Source organism: Peromyscus maniculatus, chromosome 19, assembly GCF_049852395.1.
Source record: "Peromyscus maniculatus bairdii isolate BWxNUB_F1_BW_parent chromosome 19, HU_Pman_BW_mat_3.1, whole genome shotgun sequence".
Lineage (NCBI taxonomy): Eukaryota > Metazoa > Chordata > Mammalia > Rodentia > Cricetidae > Peromyscus > Peromyscus maniculatus.
The window spans coordinates 33,829,315-33,852,236 of NC_134870.1; the positions used below are offsets into that span (position 1 = coordinate 33,829,315).

At 38.8% G+C, this 22,922-nt stretch overlaps 1 protein-coding gene across 6 annotated transcripts in view; it reads left to right on the plus strand.

The window, feature by feature from the left end:
• Window positions 1-22,922, plus strand: part of Rbm27 (RNA binding motif protein 27) — a 68,081-nt gene that overhangs the window by 35,790 nt on the left and 9,369 nt on the right. For 3 of the 6 annotated variants that reach the window (XM_042263693.2, XM_042263695.2, XM_042263696.2), the window contains 9 exons: window positions 4,621-4,785; window positions 8,547-8,696; window positions 10,865-11,009; window positions 11,489-11,642; window positions 12,700-12,996; window positions 15,290-15,430; window positions 17,952-18,071; window positions 19,584-19,658; window positions 19,786-19,950. In XM_042263693.2, the coding sequence (XP_042119627.1) occupies window positions 4,621-4,785; window positions 8,547-8,696; window positions 10,865-11,009; window positions 11,489-11,642; window positions 12,700-12,996; window positions 15,290-15,430; window positions 17,952-18,071; window positions 19,584-19,658; window positions 19,786-19,950 (1,412 nt within the window). The remainder of the gene's footprint in view (window positions 1-4,620; window positions 4,786-8,546; window positions 8,697-10,864; window positions 11,010-11,488; window positions 11,643-12,699; window positions 12,997-15,289; window positions 15,431-17,951; window positions 18,072-19,583; window positions 19,659-19,785; window positions 19,951-22,922) is intronic. The other 3 variants (XM_042263694.2, XM_076555118.1, XM_076555119.1) reach the window with 1 other exon arrangement.

Genomic DNA, 22,922 nt, shown 5'->3' on the forward strand with positions numbered 1-22,922 from the left:
CTATGGCAAATGGCATAATTTTATATTGTTAAATTTAGTGTTGAGTCATAGTAAAAATTCTGCTTCTTTAAAAAAAAATCTGGCAGTTGTCCATTTGTTTTTATACCAAATTGTGCATTTTGACACTATAAATACTCTGCTTGGTGTTATTGAGACAGGGTTTTTCTACATATCCCTGGCTGCCCTGGAACATACTGTGTAGACCAAACTGGCCTTGAAATTAGAGCTATATGCCACCACACTCAGATGGTGTTAATTTTTAAAAATTAGGCAGTTGCCAGTAATCCCAGTGACATAGCTTAATATTCATAAAATATTTGTTCAGTGCTTACCATGTACTAGGCATGTGGCAGATGCTAGGGAGTGAGATGTGTAAGATCATAGATCTCAGGGGACATTTTGCTCGTGTCTTTAAAAGAAAGAGGGTAATGTTTTAAAACAGAAATTCCAAACATTTGTTTTCCAGAGGCTGGTAATAGACCTAACATTATTAGGACAACTATAATTATCAACTTCTTTGTCAGAACAGAGGACTGCATAGGAAAATAGCTAGTATCATTTTCATCTTAAAAATACATTTTATGCCAGGCAGTGGTGGTGTACTCCTTTTTAATCCCAGCATTTAGGAGGCAGAGGCAGGAGGTTCTCTGAATCTCAGGCCAGCTTGGTCTACAGAGAGAATTCCAAGATAGCCAGGGATATACAGAGAAACCCTGTCTCAAAAAACAAAACAAAACAAAAGCCCCCAAATTTAATACACAAAAGATAAAATCTTAGAATAAAAACAATCCTTTTTTGATAATTACCATTTTTGTCCTCAAACTAGTAAATGTGATAATTTTCCATTGGTATTTGTGTTTTACTACTTTATAGTCTTAGATATTATATCAATATTTATAAAGAGAATTAATTTGTTGGCAAATAGAATATTAATATTGGATAAGTCACAGTTGTGTCATTAAAGCGACTTTGTGAATTTCCTTCCTTTCTTAAAAGCCTATAATTTGATTCTAAATATATAGGAGGAGCAGGGGATGGTTCAGTAAAGTGCTTACTGTGCAAGCCTGAGGCTCTGGGTAAGAGTCAGGGCCGGAGTGGATGCCTGTGGCTCTAGAGCTGCAGGGGAGGAGACGGGTTCCTGGAGCACATGATAGGTTCAGTGAAAGACAATGTCTCAGAAATAAGAGACAGGATGGGATGTAGCTCAATTGGTAGAGTGCTTGTCTACTTTGAGTGAAGCCCTGGGTTCCAGGATCAGTACCACATAAAACCAAAGATGATGGCACATGCCTGTAATCTCTGCACTTATGAAGTAAAGGCAGGAGAATCAGGAAGTCAAGGCCATCCTTATTTACATAGTACATTTGTGACCAACTAGCCATACATGAGACCCTGTATCATTTTTGAAAAGGAAAAAAGGTAAAAAGCAAAGCAATATAGAAAGACATTGATGTCAGCATTGATGAAGACATGCTGTGCCCACATAAACATGTACATATACTATACACATAGTTTATAGAAAAAAATTAAAACCCCAGGGGATGCTATCTGGTAGCCATCTAAGCATTTAAAATACAATTTCAGGGGCCTGATGAGATGGTTCAGTGTGACCTAAGTTTGATTCTCAAGACCCTTACATGCAGTGGGAAGAGAAAGCTAGTATAAGTTGTCCTCTGATCTACATATATTTGCATGTACACACACACACAAGCACACACACACTAAATAAACGTTATACATTCTGTGATCATTGTCAGTACATTGGTCTGCAGTGGAAATCACATGTGTAAAAAAAAAAAATTGAAGGGGCTGGAGAAATGGCTTAGTGGTTAAGAGCACTGGCTGTTCTTCCAAAGGACCTAGGTTCAATTCCCAGCACCCACATGGCAGCTCACAATTGTCTGTAACTCCAGTTCCAGAGGATCTGGCACCCTCACATAGAGCAAAACACCAGTGCACATAAAAATAAATACAATTTTTAAAAAAATAGAAAATTGGAGATACATGGGGAGGTGGCTCAAATGGATAAAGTACTCACTGTACAGCTATGAAAACTGGAATTCAGATTCCCTGAACGGTTAAAGCCAGATGTGGTAGCACAATCCAGGTAGTGTATGCTCCTGCAGTAAGAAGACAGGCAACTCAGCTGGGCGGTGGTGGCGCACGCCTTTAATCCCAGCACTCGGGAGGCAGAGTCAGGCGGATCTCTGTGAGTTCGAGGCCAGCCTGGGCTACCAAGTGAGTTCCGGGAAAGGCGCAAAGCTACACAGAGAAACCCTGTCTCGAAAAACCAAAAAAAAAAAAAAAAAAAAAAAAAAAAAAAGAAGACAGGCAACTCACTGGACTCTTGAGGAACAGTTGGATCACAGCATGAGACCCTGTACTAAACAAGGTGAGAAAGCAAAGACTGATACCCAAGGTTGTCCTCTGAGGGCCCCCCCCCCCACATATACACCCAGTGGCACACAGTGCATTGACAAGAATACATAAACACAAAATATACACATAAAAAACCTTGAAGAATATAATAGTTTCAGTAACAGATTTTCAATATCTTTTTATTTAGTTGATTTTAATGTAGTTTTTTTTCCGTTCTAAATACTGTCTTTGAGACATAAGTTGAGCCCTTAAAATTGTTCAAGTTTTCATTTGTAAATAATATAATTGGTAATTCTAAACAGTATAATTTGGTTTGTTCAGAAAAGTAAAGAGCTTTATGTATATTTTTAGTGTATTGGGAAATTTGAGGGGTTGGAGAGTGCTCCTTGGTTAAGAGCACTGATATTCTTTGAGCACCCATATGGCAGCTTACAACTGTCCCTGACTCCAGGGTATGCGACACCCTTTTCTGCCCTCCATAGATACCAGGCATGCGTCTAACCAACTCACAGCCACCTTTCTTAACGTTTGAATTGCATGTTGTCTGTGGTTTTAAAAGTACACATTGTATAAGCTTGTCCTTTAGTCTAGTTATTGGTTACATATACTAGGCAGATTTGTGCTGCATCGTCAATTTAAAGTCATCATACTGATTGGCATTACATTTCTTTTGTTTTCTCTTGAGCGTTGCGCCTCTTTGTTATTTTTCACAGAATTCTCTGTTGTAGGACATGATTAGGACTATTTAGGACTATTTTCTTTTTTTTTTTTTTTTTTTTTTTTTTAAGAGTCAAACACACTTTATTCAGAGGCTTGGGGGAAGGGTGGAGAGGTCCACGCTGTCTGCTGTCCTCCACCGGGCAGATCTTCGCCGTCGGCCGGTCGCTAAGAGGATTAGGACTATTTTCAAATGATTGAGGATATATTACTGTTGCAGTGTACTGATTGACTCCTTTAAAACAAATTTTGAAAGGATTGGTGTTAAATATGTAGTTACATCATCTGCTTTGTAGTGAGGTTTGTTATCTCTTTTTCTCCATACACGTGGACAGAGAAGATAGGAGATTTTAGCCTATTTCTTCTTACTATTATGAAATCAAGTGATTACTTTGTGGCCTGTCTTATTTGTGTGTGTTACAAATCTAAAGGAATTGTACAACTTGTAAAGACATTTAGTCACATATTAAAAATTTTCTAACTTTGCTTTATTATGTCTTAAGGCCTTGTGGTATAAAATGTTAACAAAATCTTACAAATTTAAGTTTCATATGTTGTCAGGAAATGGTACTAAATAGAAACCAAAGGAAGGTTTTATTCTGTAATACTTTGTAATTTTCTGATCCCATTGTTTAGAATTTGTGTCTGTATATATGTACATACGTGTGTGTGCATGCATGTGTGTTTGTGTTCCTCAATGTACTTTATTTTAAAACATGGCACCTAAAATCCAGAATTATTTCCTATATCTAGTATTGATCTGTTTGCATTTTTCTTCATATCACTCTCTCTGTGATGATAATAAATTTCCACTACCTTTTGAATTTTCTTCTTGTGAACATTTCTTAGTCTTTGTGAGGCTATGGGTATGGTAGTTTGTTTTTTATTTCTTATCCCCCCCCCCCCCCCCCCCCCCGCTTTTAGATATGCCAGTATATTTTGTGCAGAGTTGACATTTTGTTTGTGATTAGAGTGGCATGTGCATGACAACCTTCATTATCTGCACAGCTCGTCAAGTATCAGATTCTTTGTGAACTATAGCTCAGGGTGCCTTTCTGTGACTTGATTGGTTCATTGTTCAGCTTTAGATAAAATTAGCATACATTTACTCCATTTAAGATTCAAAAAATAGAAAGCCAGGTGTGGTGTTGCATACCAATCCCAGCACTTGGGCCATGGAGGCAATAGGATCAGGAGTTCAATGTTAGCCTCAGCTATGCACTGATTTTGAGGCAGGCATGGACTTTACAGAACCCTTTCTCAAGAGGCAGAGAGAGAGAGAGAGAGAACATTCTAAAAGGCAGATTATGCAATGCTAATTTCTTTGTACCTTGATGCATCCTAACTAGTTGCATGTCTGTGCTTTCTTGAGTTAGACTCTCAATAATGTCTTTCTCTGCTACTTGTTCCTGTTGTTGTAATTTCTCTGTTCTTGGCTCACAGTCTCAGGAAGTACACCATTGCCTCAGAGAAGCAAGCTTGTGACTCTCAATCCCAGCTGCCCTCCTATTCTTTCCTCTGTAGGACAGCCCATGTATTCTCGTGAACATGGTGCTGCTGCATCTGAGCGACTTCAGTTGGGGACACCGCCTCCTCTGTTGGCAGCTCGTTTGGTGCCACCTCGAAACCTCATGGGATCCTCCATTGGGTATCATACCTCAGTCTCCAGCCCCACCCCTCTGGTCCCAGGTAAGCTTTACTTCAGATAGCCATCCACCTCACTGACCTTTTATACCTTAAACTGGTCAGCCTAACAGATGACCTGGCACTCTGACCTGTCCAAAGTTCCCATTAAAACTCTTAGGTAGAGTTTTTCTGTTTCTCTGCTTCTATGGTTTGTCCCTAGTGGTTGTTGATGATTAGGCCCTCTGTGTGTGTCCGTCATCTCTGTTGTCCTGTATATTTACATTCAGTGCCTTGGCAACAGTCACATCTTCCTTGAAATAGATAGGAAGATGGTATTTGCTTGAGTATTTTCTAGTTAATTACTTACATATTATGAGAAAAACTAGGGTAATTTTTCTTTGAAATAAAACTGCATTTCTGGTTTCTTGCTGGTGGTAGATAAACATAGTTTCTCCCTTCTCCCTATTGTATGGACAGATTGCTCATAATGAATGTAGTGTTTTTGAAAGTTATTTCACCCTATTGACATATGTTTTGAAGATTTGTGCTATGCTTTGTTGGTATCTTGTTAGTCTCTTTATTTAAACTGATGTTTTCCTCACTTTGCTTTTAGATTCTAGTTTATAACCAAAGGACTTTTTAAAAAACAAAAAAGGGTCACTACATAGCCCAAGTTAGCCTTGAACTTGGAATCAAGATTACTAGGTTTGCAGGTGTGTGCCACTATGCTTGGCCTGACTGCAGAACCATGACATTTATTGGGGCTCTGTGTACCTAGAACATAGAACAAGATCATTTGATTGTGTAAATTCCGAACCTTTTTGTGGCCTCAACTGTAGGAGAGTTTTTGTTGCTACTAGGCAATAATTGAAAACTTTGGACCATACTTTGTTGATTTGCTTAAAAGTTGAAGTAGTGTTTATTTTGTTAATTTTTAGAGTTGGCATGTGTCTTAGGTAGGGTTACTGTTGCTGTGATGAAACACCGTGACCAAAGAAACTTGGGGAGGAAAGGGTTTATTTGGCTTATTCTTCCACATCACAGTCATATCATCAAAGGAATTCAGGACAGGAACTTAAGCAGGGCAGGAACCTGGAGGCAGGAGCTGATGCAAAGGCCATGGAGGAGTGCTGTTTACTGGTTTGCTCCTCATGGCTTGCTCAGCCTGCTTTCTTATAGAACCAGACCAGCCGAAGGATGGTACCACTCACAATGGTCTGGGTCCTCCCCCATCAACCACTAATTAAGAAAATGCATTATAGCTGGATCTTATGGAGGCATTTTATCAATTGAGGTTCCCTTCTTTCAGATAACTCTAGCTTGTTGACATAAAACTAGCCAGGACAGCATAACTGTGGAATTTGGTATTTTACATATCATCCTCAAACTATTGCTCAGATATTTAACATACTTAAATTTAATGAATAGATAGGATTTGTTTTTAAGCTATACTCCACTAAAGCACATGTCTCTTGATAAGTAATAATTCTGTCTAGTTGTCTTAAATAAGCAAAAAAATTCAGGGCATGGATCATTCAGCATGACGCTTGTTCCCAAATCATGACGAGCTAAGTCTGAATCCCCAGCACCCACATAAAAAAGCGGGCATGGTGACATATACCTATCATTCTGACACTAGAGAGGGAACTCCTGGGGTTGGTTGGCCAGCCACTGTAGCTGAACATTCAATGAGAGACTTTATCTCAGGAAGTAAGATGGTAAGGGATTGAGAAGAACACTGAGCATTGACCTCTGTCTTCTACATGCTTGTGCACACATGTGTACTAGTCTGTACACAGAGAAACAAAAAGTTGTAAAGAAGAACTTAGAGCAGGAGCTGATGAGATTCAGTATGACGTCCAAGAATGCTCTGGCAGATTAACTATATGGGTAACGCACTGAGATGGAGTTTGGTTGTATAAAGCATTATCAGAAAGCTTTAGGCTGAATATAAGCCTTGAGAATGAATGTAAACTCTGTAATAGGAGCATCAGTGTTATAGTAATTTATTAATTTTCCTTAGCCATTCTCTGATGAGGGACCACAGACCACAATGGTGACTGATTTTCAAGATCATTTATGGTTTTATTATAGGGAATAGTTTCTAAACTACTGATGTTCTGTACCACACCATGACCTGTTTTCAAAAGTGGAAGGAAAGAAAATGAGGGGATATATGGGTGAGAAGAAACATTGGCCAGCAGTTCTAGTTCTGATGCCATATGTCTCAGTAGGTTGCCCCTTAGTGGCATTTAATTGTTCTAAACTTGGAGTTGGTGTTTTGTACAGGGAGAGAATTTGCTCGTGGAACCTGAAGTTGCGGGGGAAATATAGTATTCAGGGCAAGGTTTAATCTAAGTAGACAGAGGCTTCAGAGTCATGCTTTTAGAATTCAGGAAGTTCCTAAGGGGGATTGTTCATTTTAAGAATTTATTTTATTTTATTTGAGACAGAGTCTCACTATATCACTCTTGCTAGCCTGGAACTTAACCATGTAGATCAGGCTGGCCTCAGACTTACGAAGATCCACTTGGTCCTACCTCCCAAGTGCTGATATTAAATATGTGTACTCCCACACCTGGCTTATTTTATTATTTTTTAATTGTGTGTGTATATGTCTGGGTGTGGGTATATGCAAGTGAATACAGGTGCCCACCCCACCTAGAAGAGGGTGTTGGATCCTTTGAAGATGGAGTTGTTCACATGTGATTATGAACCAATCCGTGTATGTGCTCAGAACCCAATTTGGGTCTTCTGCAAGAATAGTGTGCTCTCTTATCCACTGAGCTATTTCTAGCAAGTGGATCATTTATGAGCTTATCCTCTGTATCATATAAGTGGCAACCATAGTAAAGATCTGAATGAACTTGATTGTGTAGCTTGAACTTTATATGAATCATTGAACACATTTTCCATTAAGAACAAAAGGGAAGAAACACAAGAACTTCTGAATCATAACTATGGAAAACATTGTCTTCAATCTGTCTTACTCTGATTTGATGTAGAGTGAAGGCGTTATGTGCCATTTGGGTTCTCTGTCATTTCTTTCAGAATTGCATTTAACACTAATAAAATAGTTACTTTAGGGTTAGAATTTTTTAAATGATTTTTTGTTTTAGAAAAAAGAAGTATAAGAAATATGATAAAAGTACATTGGTAAATAATAGGGTGGTAATAAGATAATTATGAATACCTACTCTTTTTATTTATTTATTTATTTTTTTGTTTTTTGAGACAGGGTTTCTCTGTGTAGCTTTGCGCCTTTCCTGGAACTCACTATGTAGCCCAGGCTGGCCTTGAATTCACAGAGATCCGCCTGCCTTTGCCTCTCGAGTGCTGGGATTAAAGGCGTGAGCCACCACTGCCGGACTACCTACCTCTTCTATTTGAAATATGCTTTGGATAGGAAACCAGCTATTCTTTTTTCATCTTAAAAAATAAATTTATTTGTTGATTACAGAAATACCTAGAAATTGAGACACAAAACTCAGTAATCTTTGAATGAACAGTGTGTTCATGTATGTGAAAATTGATAATGAAAATATGTATTGTTATTAGACTAAGTGATTGGTATACAGGGTAGACATGACTGAGTGGATTGAGAAGTAAACTTCACTGTTTGAATTTGAATGCTTGTATGTTTGTGATAGTAGTACTGTTTCCTTTTACTCGTAAAAGGAGTGTCTGGTAGAGCTCAAAGAGAAGTGTATATGGTTTGATGTCATTATGTTTTTTTGAAGAACACATAACTTGAACAGCTCTTTATTTTTAGTGGCAAAGGAATAGTTTGAGCACTCTCTGATTTTCTAAGTGTTTTTCTTCAGATACATACGAACCAGATGGTTATAACCCTGAAGCTCCTAGCATCACCAGTTCCGGCAGATCACAGTACAGACAGTTCTTTTCAAGAGCACAGACACAGCGCCCCAACCTGATTGGCCTCACATCTGGAGATATGGATGCAAATCCAAGAGGTGAGAATGCCCTTTTCTGATGATAAACGCCATGCAGCACAGCAGTTCATCAATAGCCAATACCTTTGTGTTGCTGCTCTCACTTGAGGAAATCAGACTACTTAAACTTTTCAAAGATATTTTATAATTATCTCAATAGTTTTATAATAACTTCACTTCTAAATTTTATTTTATTTTATTTTTATTTTTATTTATTTATTTTTTTTTTTTTTTTGGTTTTTCGAGACAGGGTTTCTCTGTGTAGCTTTGCGCCTTTCCTGGGACTCACTTGGTAGCCCAGGTTGGCCTCGAACTCACAGAGATCCGCCTGGCTCTGCCTCCCGAGTGCTGGGATTAAAGGCGTGCGCCGCCACCACCGCCCGGCCCTAAATTTTATTTTAATGGTATAGTTAGAATATATTTCTTTTTAGACACAGAAAACAGTAATACTTTTTAATCGCTTTTTTGGATAGGACTTCAGAGCATTTTAGCTGTGTGCTGGGCACAGTGCTAGAGTTTAGATACAAGAAGGTGAGATGATTGGTCCCTTTCCTTCAAGAACTGATCAAAGGTGTATTCTGTATTTTGAGATCTGTAGCTTCAAACCAATAATGTTACAAGCCTAAACACTGCAAGTAAATTAGCATTTTATCAATTTACTCCTTAAGATTATAGCTATATACTCCAGCCCAGTGGCACATATTTTTTATCTGTGTGGAGGCAGGAGGACCACTACTGAAGATTATCTTTATATAGCAGGTTCAAAGCCAGCCTGTGCTGCATGGGCCCTGTCCAAAAACAGAAAATAAGCAAACAAAACCCCCCAAAATTACATCTATGAGGATCTGCTTCAAAGTTTTTAAGTCACAAACCTTAAAAAGTTAGGCCATGACAGTTGTGGTGGTACATGCTTTTAATCCCAACACTCAGGAGGCAGAGACAGGTAAATCTCTGTGAGTTGTAGGCCAGCCTAGTTATATAGTAAGTTACAGGCCAACCAGGGCTACAAAGTCAGACCCTGTCTCAAGCTGCCCCACAAATCAAGCTAAGATTCAATAGAAGCATATACCTTTAATGTGAGTTCATTCCCCTTCTCGCTAATTTGTATTTAAGATAGGGTCCCATATAAATACATAGCTAGGTGTAATCTGACACCTGTAATCCCAGTCAGTGCTCAGCAGCCTGAGGCAGAGGATTGCTTGAGATCCAGGCTAGTGTGGGCTACACAATGAGACCCAATCTCAAAATAAAGAAAACAAGAACTGTAGAGATGGCTCAGAAGTTAAGAACACTGGCTACTCTTCCAGAGGACCTGAGTTCAATTTCCAGCATTCACATGGCAGCTCACAACTATCTATAAATCCAGTTCCAGGGGATCCGGTACCCTCACACAGACCATGTAGGCAAAACATTAATGCACATAAAATAAAAAAAAAAATTGTTAAAAAAAATGACAACAAAATAATATGGTAATATTGCATATAAGAAAAATCAAGATTCTTTATGATGTGGTGAACTTTTTGTTGGACCATGACAGGGGGTAGATATCTCTAACACTGCTTGATCCCTTATCAAAGACAGTAATTGTTATATATTTATATTGTTAAGTAGGTAAATTTATGGTACCATCTGTAAAATAAATAAATGTCTTACTCTTCAGACATCTTTTTCCAATAACTTTCTTGTATTCATTGATGATCTGCACTTGAGTTAATTGTCACATTGGATTGCCTTTGAGGGTTGTGGGTTTTTTGTTTTTTTGTTTTTTTTTTGAGGAATGGTATTGGAGCTACTTTATTTAAAGAATTGTTATAACATATCTAGTTTATCAGACTGCAGAATTTCAAAATCTGGCACCTGCAGAAGTGTGATTTGTGTTTTTAGAGCCTTTGAGGTTTTAAGCTTGCATTTTAATTTTTTGAATTTAAAGAACAGAGACATTTGTAGGTTTTCTTGCTGATAGACATTTCTAAGAACGAAGTGATCAGCTAGACACAGTTGTGCATGTCTCTAATCCCAGTCCTTGGAAAACTGATCCAGGAGGTTAGTGATCTTGTCTTCAAATGTAACAAACATAGAAAATGGTAGTAGATGAATGCTGTCCACAGGACTTTTTAGCTCTAAACTAAACAATCCAGTCATTTGATGTTTTCCCAAAATATAGTAATGGGAATTTTTGTTTTCAACAGCTGCTAATATTGTCATCCAGACTGAACCACCAGTTCCTGTTTCAATTAATAGCAACATCACCAGAGTAGTCCTGGAACCAGAGAGCCGAAAGAGAGCTATTAGTGGTTTGGAAGGGCCACTTACAAAGAAGCCTTGGCTGGGAAAGTAAGATGGTTTTGCTTATTAGAAATATGTAATTGATGCTTGTGTTGTTTCATTTGTGTTAATAAAGTAGTTTAAATTATCATTAACCTTGCTGGGAGTGATGGTGCACACCTTTAATCCCAGCACTTGAGAGGCAGCGGCAGGTGAATCTCAGGGTTTGGGGGCCAGCCTGATCTACAGAGTGAGTTCTGGGATAGCCAGGGCTACACAGAGAAATCCTGTCTCAAAAAAATCAAGAAAAGCCGGGCGGTGGTGGTGCACACCTTTAATCCCAGCCTTGGGAGGCAGAGGCAGGCGGATCTCTGTGAGTTCAAGGCCAGCCTGGGCTACAGAGTGAGTTCCAGGACAGGCTCCAAAGCTACACAGAGAAACCCTGTCTCGAAAAACCAAACAAAAACAAAAACAAGCAAACAAAAAAACCAAGGGGGGAAAAAACCCATATGGGAGAATTAACCAAGATTCATCAATGCTTGTTTCAGGCAAGGGAACAACAATCAAAGTAAACCAGGGTTCTTGCGGAAGAATCAGTATACAAACACAAAATTAGAAGTGAAAAAAATCCCCCAGGAATTGAACAACATTACCAAGCTCAACGAACACTTCAGCAAATTTGGAACCATAGTTAATATCCAGGTAAATTAGTTTTATCAGTGACAGAATGCATGTGTGCTATGAGTCTTGGAAAGTATTCCTATCATTCTTGATTAGAATCAGTGGTAATCTGACATCTTTGTAAGAGTTCTAAGTTCTATTATATATCCAGTGTGCATGTGTGTATAATGGAATTATTTAGTTGAATTCGTTTTTGAGAATTCATTTGATTCTTTTCTATAGTCCCTTCCTGAAAACACTGGACTAGTTCCTGTTGATTTTTATTGTTGTTTTCAGAGGTCTTGGTCTGAACAAATGAACCCCCCCCCCCATTATAATGTTAGTCTCTAAGAAGCTGAGATTTTTTGGCATATTAACCAACACTAAATCTATTGTAGTGACAGTATAAGTTTTGATATCCACTTGTTAGTAGTTTGAATTTATAAATTTGTTGTTAGAAGTGAGGATTTAATTGAGTATATTTACATGCTAGTTTAAAGTTTCATGTCCTTAAATTTGTGTCCTTTTTCTCTTAAAAGTTTTCTGCCATTATTCTTTATGGCATTTAGAAAAAGAACTGGATGGCTTATTATACATAAGTAAAAAGTTTTCTCAGATGCCTATGTTTAATACCACAGGCTGAATAAACATACAATAGAAATTTGTTCCATTGTAGGAGATAGTTTGGCAATTAAGAGTATGAAGTGCTCTTCCAGAGGACCTGAGCCACATTGGGTCGCTCACAGCTGCCTGTAACTCCAGCTCCAGGGATCTAATGCAGCTTGTACTTGTTTGCTTCAGAGGGATTCCTTCTTAGCTTGTAGATGCCTGGTTTCTCACCGTCTTCATATGGCAGAGAGAGAGAGGTGGAGAGAAAGGGAGGGAGTCCTTGGAGACCCTTTCTTCTCATAAGGCTACCCTAAGTTAAACAGTTATGGTCACAAATTTAGTACCTCTTGTAACCTGAATTTTTCCTTAATCCTGTTCTCCATTGAGGGATAGGGTTTCAACATACAGATTTGGAGACACATAATTTAGTTCATAGTACAGGACTACACTACTGTCCAGGTTTAAATTGTTCTCATTATTTTCTTTAAAGGTTGCTTTTAAGGGTGATCCAGAAGCAGCACTCATCCAATACCTTACCAATGAGGAGGCTAGGAAAGCCATTTCTAGCACAGAAGCAGTTTTGAACAATCGGTTCATTCGAGTCCTGTGGCATAGAGAGAACAATGAGCAACCAGCACTCCAGTCCCCAGCACAGCTCCTCCTGCAACAGCAGCACACCCTGAGTCACCTTTCACAGCAGCACCATAGCCTACCACAGCATCTTCATCCGCAGCAGGTGATGGTAACCCAGTCTTCCCCCGCATCGGTCCATGGAGGTATCCAGAAGGTAATCATGTTTACTAACACTCTAGTCTCACTTCCCAGCCAGTATTTTCCGACTCACAGCTCTGACCCCTTCCACATTAGAGTTGTTCATGGTTTGATATATAAACCAGCATCATCTGCTCTCCTGAGACCTCATTATTTTAGAAGTACAGATTCTTAGACCTCTCTCTCTTTACTTTAATTAACTGAGCAAGTATTTGGTGTGGGTACGGGTGGGTGATGTGGGTGAATGATGTGGGTGAATATAGGCCCAAACTTGACATTGTGTATCTTTGTAGATCCTCTCTACTTTATTACTGAGGCAGGGACTCACTGAATCCCAAGCTTGCCAGTTTTGACCAGCTTCCTGAGGATCCTCTGTTTCTTCTTCCTAAGTACTGGGATTGGGTGGCTTTTGTGTGGCTGTGGGGATCTAAGCCTGTCTGGCTGGCTTTTTATGTGGCTGTGGGGTTCTAAACTCTAGTTCATCTTTTATCCAGCCCCCTTACCTTCTGAATCAATTCCTCAGGATATGACCAGGAATCTGCTTTAGAAAGCTTTGTAGTGTCCTAAAGATGAGACAACTGTTCTATAGCAGGGTGGCTCACCTAGGTGTAACTTGTTTGACTTTACCTATAGGACAGAGTTGTTCTCTAGATAGGAGCTTTTTAAAATCTGATATTTAAAAAGTATCTGAAGCGAGGCACATGTACTATCTACCACTAAATTCTGAATCTTGAGTTATTTCATATCCACCCATGTGTCCTTTCTCATGCAGATAGTTTTACTCATTTAAAAACTGAAATGGAGGCTAGGTGGTAGTGACGGCACACACCTTTAATCCCAGCTCTCAAGAGACAGAAGCAGGCATATCTCTGTGAGTTCAAGGCCAGCCTGGTCTACGCAGTGAGTTCCAGGACAGCCATGGCTATACAGAGAAACCCTGTCTGGAAAAACAAAACCAAACAAATAAAAAAAACCAAACAAACAAAAAGTAAGAGTCTGTTTTTTGGTTTATATATATATTTAAAGATTTATTTATTTATTATGTATACAGTGTTTTGCCTGCAGGCCAGAAGAGGGCACCAGATCTCATTACAGATTGTTGTGAGCCACCATTTGGTTGCTGGGAATTGAACTCAGGACCTCTGGAAGAGCAGCCAGTGCCCTTAACCTCTGAGCCATCTCTCCAGCCCTGTTTTTTGTTCTTGAGAGGAGGACTCAGTTTGTAGCTTAGTTTGGCCTCGGTATGGTCCTCTACCCTGGCCTCAGAAGCACTGGATGTATAGTTACATTGTCATGTCTAGCCAAGAATTAGGGTTTTGAGTCTTGCATTTATTTTGTCCTCAGTGCCTCAAAAATAAGTAATGCCTAGTATATACATATTTCTTAGAGCATTTGGATGAATAAGTAAAGGAAGGAAAGAGCTAACCACTGGCCATTAGAGCAGTTCAGATATTGACAGTAATAATTAAGCATCTTTAGGATAAATGTGTTCTGGTGAAAAAACAAAAGCAAGCAAACAGGGCATTGAGGTGAAGGCTGTCAAGTTTGAGGCCAGCCTATGCAACATAGCAAGTTCCCGTTTCAAAACATTGAAAAATATGTGCATGTATATATTCCTTACCCTATATAGTCTCAGTTCTGTTAACTGTTCCTGCTCACTAGCATCTAAACCATACATTTTTGTTTGTGTTCTGTTTGGTATTTGGACCCAAATGTGACTACTTGTCCTAGATGTTGGACGAATGGTGAAAGAATGTAGCCAAAGACTGTTTTTTCATTTCACTTCTATTTATACTGTTAAAAACCTGTCCTTGAGCCGGGTGGTGGTGGTGCACACCTTTAATCCCAGGACTCGGGAGGCAGAGTCAGGCAGATCTTGGTGAGTTCAAGGCCAGCCTGAGCTATGGAGTGAGTCCCATGAAAGGTGCAGAGCTACACAGAGAAACCCTGTCTTGAAAAACAAAAACAAAAACCTGTCTTCAAAACATTGTATACTGGAGAGAAGATTTTTAAGTTCTCAGCAGTTTGCCTGTGTGTGGGTATGTGTATTACTGTGAAAGATATATTTTTGGAGTTAAGGATTGAACCAAGGGGCTTGTGCACACTCAGCACATGCTATACTACTGAGCTCCTCCCAGCTATTATGATGTGTTAGACATCTAAAACAACGTGGATAATAAAACTATCTGTATATACAGGTAACTGAAGCACCCCCTCATTTCAACTTTAAATTCTGTCTTAAATTTGTGTCATTCTTGGGTGTGTTTTTTTAAACTTATATCACATAGATGTTTATTTTGTATTTGCAGATGATGGGCAAACCACAGACCTCTGGTGCCTACGTTCTCAACAAAGTTCCTGTTAAACACCGTCTTGGACATGCAAGTACTAACCAGAGTGACACACCTCACTTGCTAAATCAGTCTGGTGGTTCTGGAGAGGATTGCCCGGTATGTAGTTCTGTGATTTCATGTTTATTTAGAGTCATTCATTCAATGACATAAAAATTCATTACCATTAAGATTTGTAGTCTCTCTCAACAAGACAAGTATGACATTTGACCTAAGTACACTTCCCTAATTTCCATAGCTCAGTCAGGAATTTGCTGGTCAATTTGTTTTTATTTAGAGCTACCTAAGAATTAGAGAATTTTAGCTTTTAGCTGTTTATTTATAGATAGGGGTCCTTATTAGTTGACCCTCTCCCCCATTATTACCACCACCTAATTTTTAAGACAAGGTCTGACTATGTACCCCAGGCTGGATTCTGCTCATGATCCTGCTGTTTCAGCCTCCCAAATGCTGGTTAAAGACATGTATTACCACATCTGGCTCTCATTTTTCCTTTTAGGTATAATTAAGAACCTAATGAAGGCTAGGGAGATGGCTTTTAAAGGTGACCTGAGTTTGGTTCCTAGCACCTACACTTAGCAGATAACAATTATAACTTGCTCTCAGGGATCTGATACCCTCTTCTGGCCTCTTTGGGCACTGCATGCACATGCACAGACTCACAGACACACATTAAATTAAAAATAACTAAATAATTGAAATTAAAATCTTAAAAAAAAACAGTGAAGATAATTCTGCCATAAAATCAAGTGTTGGGTCTCTTTCTTTTGCTTTTAGGAATATATCTGTGCAATAACTCTAGCGTAGTGGTTTTTTTTTTTTGCGCCTTTCCTGGGACTCACTTGGTAGCCCAGGCTGGCCTCGAACTCACAGAGATCTGCCTGGCTCTGCCTCCCAAGTGCTGGGATTAAAGGCGTGCGCCACCACCGCCCAGCTAGTGTAGTGGTTCTTATAGACAGCCAGAGGAACTCTGAAAAAAAAATAGTGATAGGGTATAGTCTAAAAATACTATAAGGTCTGTTACTAAAACAATTTAATGGTGGCACAGGAATTAATAGACAAGTGAAACAGAACAGAAAATCTAAAATAGACTTCATTGCAAAAGAAATTCATTATTGACTAGCTAGTACCAGATCAGTGAAGAAAATAATGGGTGTTTTGGTAAGTCCTATTAGTATAAGTGGTTAGCCATATGGAAAAGATAAAATTAAATTTTTTTTAATTGCACCATTAAATTCCATATGGACTTGAGACTTAAATGCTGATGGAAATACTAGACTTAAACCTCATGAAATGAAATTTGGCAATATTTGGCAAAAATTATATGTGTAATATACTACTCCTTTTCTAATAATGTGTACCAGAGATATAGTGTCCAAAATGTAAAGTATATATGTATAAGCTACTGTAATTATAATCTCTTTATAATTATGAAAATCCCTTAAATTGTAGTGTATCCATACAGTAAAATGCATTTAACTTTACAAAGGACTGAGGAATACATTTTTTATGTACCATGAAGATGTTTTAGGGCATAAGAAACTGAACAAAATGAAATTTAAAAGTATATAGCTGGCACCCAGGAGGCTAGGGCAGGAGAATTGTAAGTTCACTGCCACCCTGGGATTCTTAGTTAAGACCTTGTCTGAAAAAAATAAATAAATAAATAAGTAAATTAAGTAATTTAATAATGAGAAAAGTAAAATGATGGTGTAGTGATTATGTTGGGAAAAAGGAATCCATGTCTTTTACAGATAGAACTAAAATTAGTGAAATAAATAAAATGCTTGTGGTAATAGTTGGGAATATAAATAAAATAAGATTATTTTTTGTTTTTAATGTATTTTTATTAAAAGTTTTGAGTAGGAACAATCATTAGTCTTTGTGGAGAGATTTTTAATAATTTTATGGTTTGGAAAGTGTTGACATTTTTGTCTGTGTTCTCATGATTATGGAATAATCTTGATTCTGTCTTGATTCATTGTAGTCATAATAGTAACCTTATCTGATGTTGGTAGTTTATGATATTGTACTTAATAGAAGGACACTAAGGTCTTGGTTAGAAGCAGGCCATCTCCTATGGGTGAGGCCTGCTATTATTTCTCTCATAATTAAAATGTAAAAGGAAGGAAACATGGCATCATATTGAGAAACAGAATATTGATATTAAAAATATATTTTTATCTTCGAGGTACAATTGAATTTATAAAGAACTAGATTTTATGTATGAAATGTGTTTGTTCATTTGTTTGGGACAAGGTAAGTAATTCAATATAGACCAGACTGACCTAGAAGACACAGAGAGGTTAAAGGCACCATACCCAGCCAATGAAATTCTTAAATATAAAAAACTTTTGTGTAAGCCAGGCAATGGTGGTACACACCTTTTTAATCCCAGCACTTGGGAGGCAGAAGCAGGCTTGGTCTACAAAGCAAGTGCCAGGACAGCCTGGGCTACACAGAGCAACCCTGTCTCAACTCCCTTCACCCCACCCTCAAGTTTGTCTCTTGAATAGAAGCAGTTATTCTGAAACTGATCTTAAACATTTTAAAGATTGAATTTAATCATACTCAGGTGTTACTATTTTTGGTTTTCCCTTTTTTTTTTTTTTTTTTTTAGGTATTTTCTACTCCAGGTCATCCAAAACCAATTTACAGCTCCTCAAACTTAAAGGCACCTTTAAAACTTTGTTCAGGGTCTAAATCTCATGATGTTCAAGAAGTTCTTAAGAAGAAACAGGTAATGGCCTCCATTCTTCTGCCTGTTAGATCTTTAGTGCCTGTGCTAACATCTTTACATTCATGTTGCTCTAGAGCTGTAAGGCATGCTGACTTTCTCCTCATTTAATACACGTAAAATGATGAACAAACTGAAAAGTGCTAGACAGTTACCTTCAGTAGCCACATTAAATACAAAGAATAGATTGGTTTGTTTGTTTGTTTCTGAGGATTAGACCAAGGGCCTTAAGCACACTGAGCTATAGCCACGAATATTTTTTATATGCAGGAGGTGGGGTCAAGTCAGGGTTTCTTGTGTGGTTCAGGCTACCCTGGAACTTACTTTGTAGGTCAGGCTGGTCTCTAAACTCAGGAGATCCTCCTGTACCACCATGCTTAGCTAACCTTTTGTTTTTCATTCAAAGAACAGACAGTTTTCTTTCTCTTTTTGAGGAATGGAAACCCCAGGGCCTGGCACATGCTGGATAAGTATTCTACCACTTAGCTACACCCCCAGCTCAAAGTATTTTCTTTTTCAATTCCCCCTTTTTTTTTTTCAAAGATTTATTATTTATTTTTATGTATACAGTGTTCTGCCTGCATGCCAGAAGAGGGCACCAGATTGCATTATAGATGATTGTGAGCCACCATGTGGTTTTGGGAATTGAACTCAGGACCTCTGGAAGGGCAGCCAGTGCTCTTATCCTCTGAGCCATCTCTTCTGCCCTCCAATTCCTTTTTTAAAGTCAGATAATGTTTCACCTAAGTATAACATGCTTATGACTCATCATATGACTCACCTTTGAGTAGCATTACCATTTTAGATGTAAGCTGTTTACATAGGGATTTTCAGCCAAAAGCATTTATTTATTTGCTTATTTACTTACTTACTTTTTGGTTTTTCAAGACAGGATTTCTCTGTGTAGCCCTGGCTGTCCTGGAATTCACTCTGTAGACCAGGCTGGCCTTGAACTCACAGAGATCTGCCTCTGCCTCCCACTGCTGGGATTAAAGGCATGTGCCACCACCATCCCCTGGCAAAAACATAGTTATATGTACTGTCTCCATAAAAAGATTTAATTTCCAGGAGTGTAGAAACAACATTTTCCAGGCCAAAAAAAGTTTTTGAATCCTGGTTATTCCTAACTTACAGCTGTATCTCATGTTTTAAAACTTGAAGCTTCAGAAATAAGGATTTGGCCTATTACACTGGAAAGTGAAAGCAGTTTGCTTTTATTTAAAGATACACAGTATAGCTATAAATTACACAATTATACTGGAGTTGTTGGGAAAACATAGTCAAAGTCTTCATTTCTGATTTTGGGTTTGTTTTTTTTTTGGGTTTTAGACAGGTTCTTGTGTATCCCAGGCTTATAGACTTATACTAGCCACATCCCATCCCCCAGCTGCTGCTTTCATCTGTTTTCTATTTAGGAGGGAAAATCCATTTCAAAAAAGAAATGAATTGGGAATATATCATTAGCAGATTTTTCTTTTTTAAATCCATTACTGACTTCCTTTTTACATTATTCAGGAAGCAATGAAGTTACAGCAAGACATGAGGAAAAAGAAGCAAGAAATGTTGGAAAAGCAAATAGAATGCCAAAAGGTAAAGTAAGAACTCATCCTTTGCCTTCTGGAATGTCATGTAGAATTTGTTTACAAAGTTATAATGGTAAGGCTTCGGGGCTTAAATTTACTTAGTATAGACTTACTTTTTTCTGATTATTTTGTAGATGCTAATTTCCAAGCTAGAAAAAAACAAAAACATGAAGCCAGAAGAAAGAGCAAATATAATGAAGACCTTGAAAGAACTCGGAGAGAAGATCTCACAATTGAAAGATGAATTAAAAACGTCTTCTGCAGTCTCGACACCATCCAAAGTAAAGACAAAGACGGAGGTATCCAGTTGCATTTCTCCTTTAGCATGCTTACAGAACATCTGTGATGTGCTTGGCATGTTGAAAGTGCAGTACAATCCATGGGTAGCCCTAACTAGCTGGTAAAGTTACTACTAGACTAGTGGGAGAGAAGCAGGCTGTTAGAGAATAATGCTGTAAGTTTAAAATCCTGTTGGGACAGATGCTGGAGCTTGGTAGACCTCTGGCCACGTGCGTTTTAAACAGGTGTTGTACCAGTGAGTACACATGTACACCAGCCCCAGTGAGCTGTCAGTTTTGCCTTTCATATTCTTAGAGGCCTAAAACTATTTAGTTTTCAGGGAAGCTGCGGTGGTTTTTTGTTCTGGGGAGGTGTCTTTGTTTATATGTGTGGTTTGTTTGAAACAGAGTCTTAGTATATAGCCTAGGCTGGCCTTGAATTTGTTATCCTCCCTCCCTGCCATATAGCCTGATTGTGGTCATTACAGACATGTGCTACTGTAATGTTTTTTTGTTTTGTTTCAGTTTTTTTCCACCCGAGACAGTTTCTCTGTGTAGCCTGGCTGTACTGGAACTTTGTAGACTTGCCTGCCTCTGCCTTCTAAGTGCTGATATTAAAGGCATGCACCACCACTGTCTGGCTGTGGGATAAATTAAAAACAATAATAACAATAATAACAATTATTATTGTTATTATTATTATTTTGAGATAGGGTCTCATTTATCCCAGGATGATTTCAAACTCACTATGTGGCCAAGGATAACCTTGAACATCTGCTCCTTGTGCCTCCGCTTCAGCATCATAGACATGTGTCACCGCACCCAATGTGAGACCTGAACTAGGGCCTTGTGTATGTCAGGCAAGTGCACTCTGAGCTACACTCCCAGCACACAGATCTCTATTTAAATTGAATTTGTAGTCCTTTGTGTTGAAGGAGAAATTGATAAAATATAAGAAGGAAAAAACTATTTCCTATTTTCAGCTATGCTATGATCTCTTACTAATTGAATGTAGCCATTGATTTTGCAAGAGTAAAGATTGAACACACTAATTAAAAGAATAATCAGGTCCATTTCCTGGGAATGCTGGAATGGACCTGGCCAGAGTCCATCAACATGGACAGTATTTAATTAAAGCTTGCTTCAAATTTGGCTTTAAAAACAAAAAAAGAATCAGAAATTCTGGATCCAGCTAAACCTATTTTTATTAACCTGTCCATTTTCTTACCCTAGAGAGCACTTGCTTTGCACAGAGGTTTCATTGTATCATAGCTCTGTATTAGGATTGTTTTAGGTTACTTTCAGCCCTTGAAGAAATGGGAATAAACTTATTACATATATCTGTATACTTTTATATAAAAACATATACAGTATATTTGAAATTATACTTCTTTTATTAATTTAAGAATAAATTACTGGGGCTGGGTGGCAGTGGCTCAAGCCTTTAATCCCAGCACTCAGGAGGCAGAGCCAGGTGGATCTCTGTGAGTTTGAGGCCAGCTTGATCTACAGAGTGAGATCTAGGACAGGCACCAAAACTACACAGTCTCAAACCCAAAAACAAAAAAAAAAAAAAAAAGAAAGAAAGAAAAAAGAAAAAAGAAAAAATTTCTGGGCTGCTGAGATAGTTCAATGGTTTGTTGCAGAGCCTGAGGACCTAACTTTATTCACAGGCCCACATGGTGGAAGGAGAATACTGAGTCCCACAAGTTGTACTTTTCACTTCCGCATGTTCACTGTGTCACATGCACACACTAAATATGGGGGTTTGTGTGTTCCTTTTTTGTTGGAAAGGCTAAATCTTAAATCAGGATTTCTTTTCAAAGCTGGATGTAGAGAAACACTATACTTCTAGTACTGGGAGCAGAAGCAAGAAGAGATGTTCACAGCCAGTCTCAGCTGTGCAGTGAGTTCCAGGCCAGCTTGTATTACATAGACTCTGTCTTTAAAAAATGACTCCTTTTTAAAAGCCAGGCATGATGACACGTATTTCTTAAAGTGGGGAAAGGGACATTGAAAAATATAGTCCAGGGGCCGGAAAGGTGGCTCATTGGTTAAGAACACTTGCTGCTCTTGAGGACCCGGGTTTGGTTCTTAGTACCCACAGGATGGCTTAAAACCATCTGCAATTCTAGTTACAAGAGATCCAGTGTGCTCATTCTCTCTCCCTCTCTCTCTCTCTCTCTCTCTCTCTCTCTCTCTCTCTCTCTCTCTCTCCCTCCCTCCCTCCCTCCCTCCCTCCCTCCCTCCCTCTCTCTCCCTCTCTCCCTCTCTCCCTCTCTCCCTCCTTCCCCCTCCTCTTTCCCTCTCTCTCCTCTCCCCTTTCTCCCCCTCCTTCTCCTTAGGAGGGTGTCTGCCTGCCTACACACTCCCCCCCCCCCCAGCCTCTCTTTTGTGAAAGAAGGTCTTTGGATGTTACTCAGGTTGGTCTCAAACTTGTAGGCTTTAGTGATCCTTTCAACTCAGCCTTCTAATTATTTTAAATGGGACTGTAGGCGTGTGTTACCATATCCAGCCAGATGTGCCTTTTGCAAATTACAGGGGGGTAGAGAAACAGCTCAGTGGTTAAGAATGAATACTGTTCTTCCAGAGGACCCAAGTTTGGTTCCCAGCAGCCACATCAAGTGGCTTTCAGCTGCCTCTTTCAGGGAATCTGACACTCTCTTCTGGCCTCCTTGAGCACTGTACAAACCATACACACAGATACGCACACAGATACACACAATAAAAAATAAAGAGCATGTGAGGGGCAAATCTTCCATAGCTACCTGAAGACCTGGACGATTTTATATTTTATCTAATTAATTAATTTGTTTTAAGACAGGGTTCCACTCTGTAACCTGGGATGGCTCTGATTTGAGGCAGGCTTGCCTTAACTTCTGATTCCTGGGATTACAGGTGTGAGCCACACTCCTGGTCCTGTGTAAAGCTGATAAATACGTTCTCTATCTGGTCTTTGTTTGATCAGTTGTGTTTCATTATGGTGCTTGGGT